Source organism: Hippocampus comes, unplaced genomic scaffold, assembly GCF_001891065.2.
Source record: "Hippocampus comes isolate QL1 unplaced genomic scaffold, H_comes_QL1_v1.1 scaffold62, whole genome shotgun sequence".
NCBI classification, from domain to species: domain Eukaryota; kingdom Metazoa; phylum Chordata; class Actinopteri; order Syngnathiformes; family Syngnathidae; genus Hippocampus; species Hippocampus comes.
Window position 1 is genome coordinate 628,008 of NW_017806062.1, and position 10,701 is coordinate 638,708.

General features: G+C 44.7%; 1 protein-coding gene across 1 annotated transcript in view; it reads right to left on the reverse strand.

Annotated features, from left to right (window-relative positions):
- nell2a (neural EGFL like 2a) overlaps positions 1 to 10,701 on the reverse strand; it is an 80,522-nt gene that overhangs the window by 65,096 nt on the left and 4,725 nt on the right. Inside the window, exons 3-4 of the mRNA XM_019893406.1 lie at positions 2,725 to 2,875; positions 692 to 865 (exon numbers count right to left, since the gene is read on the reverse strand). Of these exons, the coding sequence (XP_019748965.1) occupies positions 692 to 865; positions 2,725 to 2,875 (325 nt within the window). The remainder of the gene's footprint in view (positions 1 to 691; positions 866 to 2,724; positions 2,876 to 10,701) is intronic.

Sequence of the window (10,701 nt, forward strand, 5' to 3'; positions counted from 1 at the left end):
TTCAATGATCAGGGAGCCATTCAAGTGCTCATTTGAATTTTATTTGTTCGTATTTTTTGGGGGTGTCTGGAACGGATTAATTGGATTTACATTATTTCCTATGGGAAATATTGCTTTGGTTTTCATTAAGATGCTTTTAGTCAGGTGGACTGACCACAGAAACCAAGGTTTCACTTTACTATTATAAGTTTTTTTTATGTCAAAAAGATGAGAAACAACTGGTGTTGCCCTTTCCTGAAGAGAAAAGATTTAAGCTGTTGATGTTTCCTTTTAAATGTCTGTTTGTGTTTACACAAAAACATCAGCAGTTCCTTTTGCATTTCCTTCCCTTACTGCGCCCAATGTGGACCAAACCATGAGCATAAAAAGCAACACATATATTGAACCGCCATTTTTGGCAGACCTCATGATAATATATTTACAACAGACCCAGTGAGGGCAACCAAAACCATGTAGGATTCGAACCCCGAACACCTGAACCCCAGAACTGTGAGGCAGGCCATCGAGGAGTAAGCCCGCATAACACGTTTGCAATTTGCATGCATCTGTCGATTTAAATGACGGGAACCTCAATCAAAACAACAACAGGAGAGATTTGAACCTTTAACCTCAGAACAATGAGGCAGAGGTGCTCAATACTTGAAGCGCTGCGCTGCTGCCCTTGAACCATTCTTGGGCAAACTGTCGTTACCTATTGCAGTCGACGTGAAGGACGACATGAGAGGCGCTGACGGCGATAGAGACTTTGTGCCACTGGTCGTCAGCCAAGCTGTAGGGGAAAACCTCGGTGTGGGCCTGCAGGCCTTTGGTGCGGTAGTGGAGGCGCACCTCGCTACGCTGTCCGCTGCTCTCAAGCTCGAGGAACCTGTCGGGGAGAGAAAAGAATTGCTCCAAAAAGAAGAAAGCGCCTGAACTCAAATGTTCTCAGCGTCGTGCCGATTGGCAAGCGTTTAAAGTTTGATCGACGACGGTAGCCAAGCGGAGCGCATCGACGGCCATCAAGTGCAGCGTCGTCAAAACAGTTGCGCTATTCTCATGTGACATTTTGATCATTCGTGTCAGCACGAGCAATGAAGACAGCTCATCACCCTCTGCCTTTGACATGTTTCAAAGTCAGCCAAGTCCCAATTAGCCAAGCCATTATTCCGTGTGTGCTTTACCGCTGTGCATTGACAGCTATGGCTTGAAGTCGATTAATAGCAAATCAGGGGTCTTGGTATTGACAACACGGACGCAACAGGTGGTGGATCGGAGCAGCAAACTGTGAGCAGTGCCTCAAGGATGTGGAATGATTTTATGACACCTGTAGCAAGGTCACTGGCACAATATGCCAGCTGTGAATATCTGTGAGGCCGCGAAAGTACCACAAGGCATGAACAAACCGTGGGTGAGGCCAGCGAAATGCCCTTGGGCGGGGATGCACGTGTGACCCCGGAACATGCTCTTTTTTCCCCCCGTACAAGAATAAAGTGTAAAATGCGCCACTACGACAGCAGGCGCCAGTGTGCTATCTGCTCTCATTTCATTTTTGTTTCGGTTTAAAGCAAATTGATGCATTTTTCTGTTACAGAGAACAACAAAAAAAATGTTGTTAAGGTTATTCTTTGTCATAAATTAATCTAAATTTATTTTTCTTTGTTTTTTAATGTTAATAAGGATACAATGTTTTACAGAGGTTTACTTTTTACAATTTCACGGACAAATGACACCGTTTATAGTCTGCAACGTGGTTATCGGTTTCTTTCATTTCTTCTTCCTCTTCTATTGCTAGACTACTACTACAGGAATTACTGCAACTACCAACATCATTTTAGGCAGTCTGAATAATATCTGTCAACATCTGCCTGGTGGGAGGAGCTTTGTGATTGTGATCGGCGATGTTGTGTGCTGTTGATCTTGAGCACATCACAGTCCATAAAAGCATTCACCACATGCATGCGGATTTTTTTTTTCCCCCCGTAACGTGTGTGGACTCTCAGGTTTTAAAAAATCAGTTGAGAGGGTCAAAGTTGAAATGTGTGTGTGTGTGTGTGTGTGTGTGTGTGTGTGTGTGTGTGTGTGTGTGTGTGTGTGTGTGTGTGTGTGTGGCATTCGTATTCAAGAGAATACCAGACATGCACGCAAGTGTAAAAATGGAGCTGATTCATCTGCAGACCACATCTAATAGATTTGCTCCCCTGAGGTCATGCACGCGCGAATGACGCCAAATTAGTCACCGCCGAGCATTCAAAAGAAACCGCGCTGCTTTTTCCGCATGCAAATGTTTCCGGGAAGGCTAATCAATGTCGAAGGTCATTAACAACCCGGCGAGCTCTCTCTTCTCAGGACTGACTTTAATGTACAAACGGTTCATTCGGGGAATTATGCCGGATTGCCGTTGTGATCATCCAACGGCTCAGCTAGCTCAAACTAATGGGAAACATCAGGCCGCTAACTCCGGTTAAGGCCTCATCAGTTTTCCGTGCACGATTACGGGCTCCGTGTATGGCTCGTTGATGGACTGTGAATAATACATTAGCGTACAGGATGATTTGTTCTGTTTACCCGCCCGCCTTGTAAAACATCGAAAAAGGAGTGCCAAATGAAGATATTTAAGCTTCAATCAATATGGAAGCGACTGTGCTGCTTCGTCATCAAGTCAGCGATGCGTTTGTCGCTATTCGACAAGCTACTACCGAGAACAGCAAAACATTATTCCGCCGCGAGAGAAAAGCGAATGCCAACCTGTTTTCCGACTGATGAATGGAGAGGATGACCCCCGAGTTGAGGCGCTCTTGTTTGAGCGTCACCAGCACGCTGAACTCGCTCTTGCCTCTCAGCTTGTGGACGGTTTGCTCCCAGACTTCAGCGTCAGCTTTCACTTGCCGGGAAGAACCTAAGTTGCAAAGCAAAAAACAAATGAGATATTCTTTGAAGCCCGTGTGAAAAGAAAGAAGGCTTGCGAATCAAAACACAAACAGCCATTGATACATTTTCTCTACAGTGGTACCTCTACTTACGAAATTAATCGGTTCTGGAGGAAATTTCTTAACTAGAACATTTTGTAAGTAGAGACGCGTTTTCCATGTAAATGCCCTAATCCGTTCCAAGCCCCCCCCCCCCAAAATTCCACACTAAAGGCCTAATTTGTTCCAACCCCCCACCGCAAAATTCAGACATAAATGTTTCGGAAAGCATAAAAATGCATCAAAATATTTAGCAAATACATGTTACAATTAGATGATTGCACAAGAAATGAGAGTTGTGCATAATGTAATTAAACAAAGAATAAAGAATAAAAATGATGGTCATGAAGCTTTTAACTGCGTCCTCGTCGTTTTTTGCCCTCTTTAGTTCATGTTCTCTCACCGAAGTGGTTTTTGCCTGGCATTTTGATCCAAGGAAGTTTGCTTTTGTCGGCTTTTAACAATCCTTCAAAAAAGTCCAAGGCAATCATCAGCATAGTGAGCGAGCGGAAGCCCATCCCAGGTGATAGCGAGTAAAAGGAGGATGTGATCCCAGACTGGTCACTAGTCAGTCACAGGCCACATAAAAACAGACCGCCATTCACAACGGAAATTGAAACTGCCTGTCAAGCAATGAAACCACTTCACCATCCGTGACAACACCATAAACACACTGATTCAAGTGGACAATGCCAGTCAGAGAGGATCCAAATCAACTGGATCAATACATGCAGAGTCCTATCAAGCCAGGTTTAAGAAAAAAAATTAAAAAAGAAAAAAAAAGAAATGGAAACCTACCAAAATCAAAGCAGTAACAGCAGTGAATATGTTTCAGAGTTGACTTGGAAATGACCAGAAAATGTTTCAACCCCCCCAAAAAAAGAAAAGAGGAAAAGCACAGACGCAGTGAATCCTTTGATGTTGCCTGAAATGAAATCTAGTGAGCTCGTATTATTTGTCAGACGTTCACCTTGTGACAACAAGCGCTTACGATGAATTCTGCGTACGTTTTCTTTTTATTGAGCCGAGTACAAAGTACAGCACTCGATGGTTCATTGCAGTTGATTTCGTTCCAGCGAAACAAACGGTCAAGTGAGCTTTGCGTGACTCCCCCGCAGAAATGTGCCAGCGTCAGATCGCGATGGAAAACGCTCAGCAGCTGCGACTGTATTCAAACTTAATGCCCTTCATTTATTATTGAACCACAAGAAGAAAGTAATTATGGAAAATATCTCATTGCTTGTGACACATAACAAAGCGTTGCTCAAACATATTTCCGCTGCAATGGCTTGACGTTTTTTTCGGGGAAATGTGCCGTCGAATGCATTTCCGTGAGGGATTCGCTCAGTATGACTATTTGACACGCCGTTGATTGTGACTATGGAAGAATATGAATTCATAAATGAAAAATCAGTGCGTCGAATCCCCAACTGGTTTAAAAAATATATATTTGTGTGTTTTTTTTTTTTTTTAAAAACCATCATCGCTTCAGTAAATACTTGATGCTCTTGATCAAACAATTTGATCATGCCTCGGAATAGCAACAGAGTCACAAAACGGTTGAGGAGAAGAAGAAGTCAAAGGTGTCGTGGTTTTTGTGCGGACAGGTCGTCCTTTTCATTGTAAGCGCCGTCGCTGGCCTGCTCTTTCCAACCAGCCCATCCAGTTCTTCTACCCCAAATCTATTCCGACTTTTATGCTACTTTAATGGAGACAAACCCAGCCGCTGGGGGGCAGTGCCCTCCCCTGGGGGTGCACTGTTCCCCAGTGCCGGTCCCAAGCCCGGAGAAATGGGGAGGGTTGCGTCAGGAATGGCATCCGGCGTAAAACTTTTGCCAAGACGACCGTGCGAGTTGGTAGGACGGTTTACAGGGGTGGATGGAAATTACTGACTCGCTGTGGCGACCCCTGAATAGGGACGTGCCGAAAGGAGAAGAAGAAGGAGATGCTACTTTAATGGAGACATCAATAAATGATGACGTTTCTCAGAAGCCATCACATCAACGGGTTCGCTTCCAGCCACGAGATGCATGCAAGATGCCCCGGCATTTCGTAAGCGCACCATGGAAGCTCACGTGGAAGCTTTAGTTGCAGATGGTGAAAGGAGCCAATTAACACAACTGCAATAAGACACACATCAAAAAAATGAGGCATGATGAAGATCACTTTCGTCCGATACAATGGCAACACATAATTTAATTAAATTTAATTAATAATTTAATCTTCACATAGGTTGTGTTTTAATCACATTTTGTTAGTTACAGTGGGGCACACGCACACACACACACACACACACACACACACACACACACACACACACACACGCATACACGTTTTTGCAGCATGGTGGGGACTTGGTGTGTGAGGGATTTGCCCCGTGGGAACCAAATTTCAAACATGAAAAAAAATGTATTTATGAAACCACACACACACACACACACACACACACACACACACACACACACACACACACACACACACACACCTTGATACCACAAACATATTCAATGAAGCATTTACTGTTTGGCAGATCTTGTTCTCCAAAATGTATTTTCTGATGGAGCGAGAAACCTTCCCAGGAGGAACCAGTTTGCAAACCCATCAACTGATTAGTGAACTGCACTTCTTGGCCAGAGTTTGATATATTCAGACTGCCAGCGCAGTGTCATTCCGGTGTCATTGGCTAAGGTAGGACAGATGGTCCGGTTACTGCAACAGGAGTTTGGCTTGGCAATAATCTGCTGCGTCAACAGATATCTGCTTAAAAGCGAAATGCAAATGACCGCTATTCGCGCGATTCTGTGAAATTGATGACAAATGCTTCCTGTCGATATGTCGAGCCCAGTCGATGCTTCAACGCAGTTTAAAACGCTTTCAGATCCACGTGGACGGTCGGCTCAAGTGAGACAATATGTCGGGGTTCAGCGTGTTGCCACGCTGAGTGTTTAGCAAACCCAGAGTACACTGACATTAGAGAAACAAGCGCAGCGGGAGCAGATGTCAGGGCGGGTCCACACGGTGCGAAGGTTGACGAGGCAAGCGGTGGGATAGTGGGGGGGCGGGTGGAGACATTTTTCATGGAGTTTGCGTGATGAGAGTGAAAGGAAGAAATCAATTGCAGGAACAACCTAAGATGGTGACAAGGCGCTCGTGAAAGAAATACAGGAATCGGGCAGTCAGTGAACCCAGGCTGCTACCGTTGGGCAACATGCCCGGATTCATAAGCTAATGGACATAATTGGTCGCGTAATGCGGCGGTTCGCAAAGCTCAGCCCAATCAATGAGCTCATCTCTGTTGTCGTGCGATTGACTGGCGACCAGTCCAGGATGTATTTTGCCTTTCTCCCTGAGTCAGCCAGGCCTTTGACCCTGAACGAGGTTCAGAAAATGGATGGAGGGATGCCTTGTTCTGTTTAAATGATCTATTATGATTGGGTTTGGGCTCCTCTTCAGCGATCCGATTTCAAAATCATTTCGCAGGCCTGACAATAAAGGATGAAGAGAAGAGAAGCCTCATCCATCTTTACGTACATTCTACTGTCTGTATATTCCGTACACCCCCTCCCCCCACCCCGCCCCCTCTTCCTGATCAGTGGCTCTCCACTGAGGACACCATTGTTTATCTATTGGCAGGAGCATAAACCTGAACGGCCACCCGCTCTTTACAACCCCCCCTGCGGAGCAATATCACTGCTTGGAAATATCCATTTCATAACCTGTATAGTACAGCCTATACAGCCATAGTCTCAGTCTCACGCTATAAGCAGGAGAGACCTTGGGCACCAGGCCCGACGGTATGTCTCTTCAGGGCGCCTTAATGGTTACACTCAGAAAGCTATTTCCATCCCTGTGCTACACTTCTAATCTCACCCTCTCTGATGTGGTCTTATTTCGGCCTCGGTTACCTGCGCCTCTCCCATCCCCTGCGTCCTCACAGACGCATGTTGGCAACAGTGCACCGAGCGCAAGCTCGCACATTTTGCATTTAGAACAGGTGCCCCGCAGCACAGCTTGAGAGTCCAGATCGACTGGGCTTTGCAACAATCCCTTTCTCACACATCGCTTCCGCCTCTACCGCTATTTACAGCTCGGGAGCTTTGTGTTTAAGAGTGAAGGAGAGAATCCAGTTTAGCGGATTTTTTTTTTCCCTTAAAACGGTGCTTCCTGCCACAAATGGGCACCACAAACTTAGTTTCTAATCAATCACATCCAGTTTTCCTAATCTGATGAAGGTCATTGTCATTTGATACAAAAGTTTGAGGTCACCAGTAGCTTTGGATAAAGGGGATATTGGAATTGATTTTCATTGCTCAATCAAACCGCGTACACTTCAGAATCGTCTGGTTGTGTATAATCGTAAAAACACACAAATAATGTACACTACTCATCTCACAACATGAATTCGGCGCATTTACGCAGTTTATTCTTGTGGTGATTAATGTGCACTGTCCCAATGAAATGAATAAATAAATAAATAACTTGATTAATTAATGAAATGCCCTTTTAAAAATGGCTTACAGAGCATTTAATTTTGATAAAACGCACCGGAAGTGTGAGGACGCTAGTGTGTATGTCTTGGCTTCAAGACCTTGTCACAAGCTGTCCGCACCTTTCTTTGCATCCTCTTGAGATGTTTACCACCCTGCTTCCTCTGTGGTCTTACGAGTATCAATTGTCGGTCAATGTTGGGCACTCAGCCGCTAACACGGTGCCTGAGAAGAAGCAAAACATTGAGGCGGCATTGAGGGCATTGCAGAAGGCAAGTCTAGTTGTTAGTTATGATCGACAGGGAAAGAAAAAAAAAATGCCGGCATGCTGAGAACGATGAATCCCAAATTGCTGGGGCTCCTTTGAACTTGTCTTGTATCAAGGTAATAATAAACTCCGGTTTTAAAGGTGAGCGAGGACTTTTGCAAAGTACGGTTTATCGCCGTCAATTCTGAAAGACCGTCTTTATAGTTCCCACTGCATTGACGCACTCACTTCTGCGCTCCGTCCATTTCGCGTCCGCTGAAGAGTCAGCAAAGCGCAAGATGCACTTAAAGAGGCCAAGAGGGGTCAGGATAAACACAACCATTCGAACAGCAGCAGGAGAAGGCATTACTATGATGAACCCGGGGGAGTGGAGTCTTTATTGTGTAATGCCATCCATTCCAAAAATAACAGCGTATATTTCCGACAACATGTTTTATGTGTCAGCCCGAGCGAAAGACGAGGATGTGAGTAGGAGGTTTTCGGCGAGAGAACCATCTCTCCAGAGGGATTAGAGTAATGATCAACTATTCCACCTGCAGCAAGCTCCAAACCGTTCATTTGCGTCGGCACGCATGCAGGTGTGGGCAGAGATTCGGGCTAGCCCCGAGCTCGCACTGGAAAGAGGCCACAGCGGGATCCGATATATAAGCGCGCGCACACCCCTGCCCGTTCCGAGCCAATCTGCATTTGACGGGCCGAGCTGCCCCGCTGTGCCGCCGCTCTCCTGGAACAAACACTAAACAAGAGCCAAGGGCACCTCCAGGATTGCTTTAGCCAGCAAATTCCTCCTCAATCCTCGGCGTCGCCTTCCTCAATGACCCGCCTTGCTTGACATTCACACACGCACAACAGGCAAAGCTCAACGCGGCGGTGGCCCGGCTGCACGACTGCCCCGGGAGGACGGAAATAATGCCGCCGCGCAGCGGTCACCGGAATGCATGATTAGGCTCACCTCACAGGGCAGCCGGCTAAACAGACTTTGACCTCGGGGTGGTGGGCAGAATGTCAGCGAGCAGTTTGGAAAGCTTGGATGACTTTTGTGGAGCAGCCAAACCAAAGAACGAAGGGGAAAGGACGTCGCCATTTCTATCCCTTTACACAAAAACAGGATATGATTTTATTTTGAAAGTGCAGAAAACGCACAGACATGAAATGTATTGAAATTCTGTGACTGGTTTGGCCCTTCAAAATGTCAAAAATTGTGCAACAATATAGCTTTTAGATCATCATTATATTACAAAGTAAAAGCAGATGTTTGCAAATGTCTGATTTTGATGATCCAAAATGACAATCAGTCTACTTTCATGGAGGACAACAGAAATCTGAGAATATTTACTGTTGAGAGGTTGAAATTCTATCCAAAAAAAAATCAAGAAAAAAATCAATTTGATAATCGATTAGTCTTCGTTCTCATATAAAAATCCCTCCCGCATGCCACCCATAAAGAAGAACGAAGGGGAAAGGACGGCATTTCGTCGCCATTTCTATCCCTTTACACGAAAACAGGATATGATTTTATTTTGAAAGTGCAGAAAACGCACAGACATGAAATGTATTGAAATTCTGTGACTGGTTTGGCCCTTCAAAATGTCAAAAATTGTGCAACAATATAGCTTTTAGATCATCATTATATTACAAAGTAAAAGCAGATGTTTGCAAATGTCTGATTTTGATGATCCAAAATGACAATCAGTCTACTTTCATGGAGGACAACAGAAATCTGAGAATATTTACTTCAAATTCCGAGAATCTAGACAATTTTAAGTTGAAAAAGGGACAATCAAAAAAAAAATTGCTCATCAATTTAATAATCGATTAGTCTTCGTTCAACATTTAATTGTTGCACCTCTAAAAGAGCTCATATAAAAATCCCTCCCGCATGCCACCCATAAACTTAGCGAAACACACCTTTTCACGTAAAAAATACTTATAAACAGAAACAATTGAAAGAATGAAATGTAGAGAAAAATATGTTAAGAGGGCTGGGCCTGGTGGCGTGTGAGTGCCTGGGCGTGAGCTGTCGCCGACAGCAGCTCCTGTGAGAATTTACGCATTGCGCTTATATGTTTTAGTTTTCTCCAAATTGGCCAAAGCGATAAAAGCATAAAAGCGTGTGTGAATGCATGTTTGTCGATATGAGCCTTGCGACTGGCTGGCAACCAGCCCAGAGCGTAGCTCATTTAAAACCCCGACAAGCGCAACTGCGACAGAAAATGGATTCATGGATGATTTCGTTTTTGGCACTCTGCAGCTAGGGAGAAAAAGATAAATGACTAAATTAGAGGGAATTATTTTCCCTCTACCTTCCTACTTGGGATTTATTTATTTATTTGTTTGTTTATTTATTTCTTAAGATTGGCTATAGTGATGTTTGCATTTGGGAATTTAACAAGGCAGACAACATAATAAACCAGGCAAAAATAGCAACACACTGCTCTCTATTTTGGCTGTGGCTCCTTTCCGAAACAATTAAAAACCATTCGGGGAGAGTCGATGTGGACCCGCTGCAACACGGAGGACATCACACACCCCTTTTAAAAGCTTACGAACTAAAAGAGCAAATTTATCTCCCACTTTCACCCTTTCTTTCTATAGGATGTCGCTAAACAGTAGCTGCTTTTAAAAATAAAATAAAAAACATCGAACCACAACACTGCTATTGAATTATCTTTTCCAATCACATGGTATGTCTTCCTCGCCGGAGCGGAAGAATGGAGTGTGTGCAAAATACACACACGCACACACACGCGCGGGCTGTTTTCTTATAAATTTGTCTCTTCGCTTCTGCAGCACTTCAGAGTGAACGGCGTCAGGGACGCACACTCGCACACATGCGCGCACTTGGAGACGCAACTACAGAGGAGCCTTGACAACAGCAGAAAGGATACTCTTGTGATGTTTGCACCTTGAATGAGTTTGGTCCGCACGCTTGAAGCCAGAGTGCAGTTAATAATAATGTGGAATAGGAAATGGGGGGGGGGGGGGGCACGCCGGGGGGGGG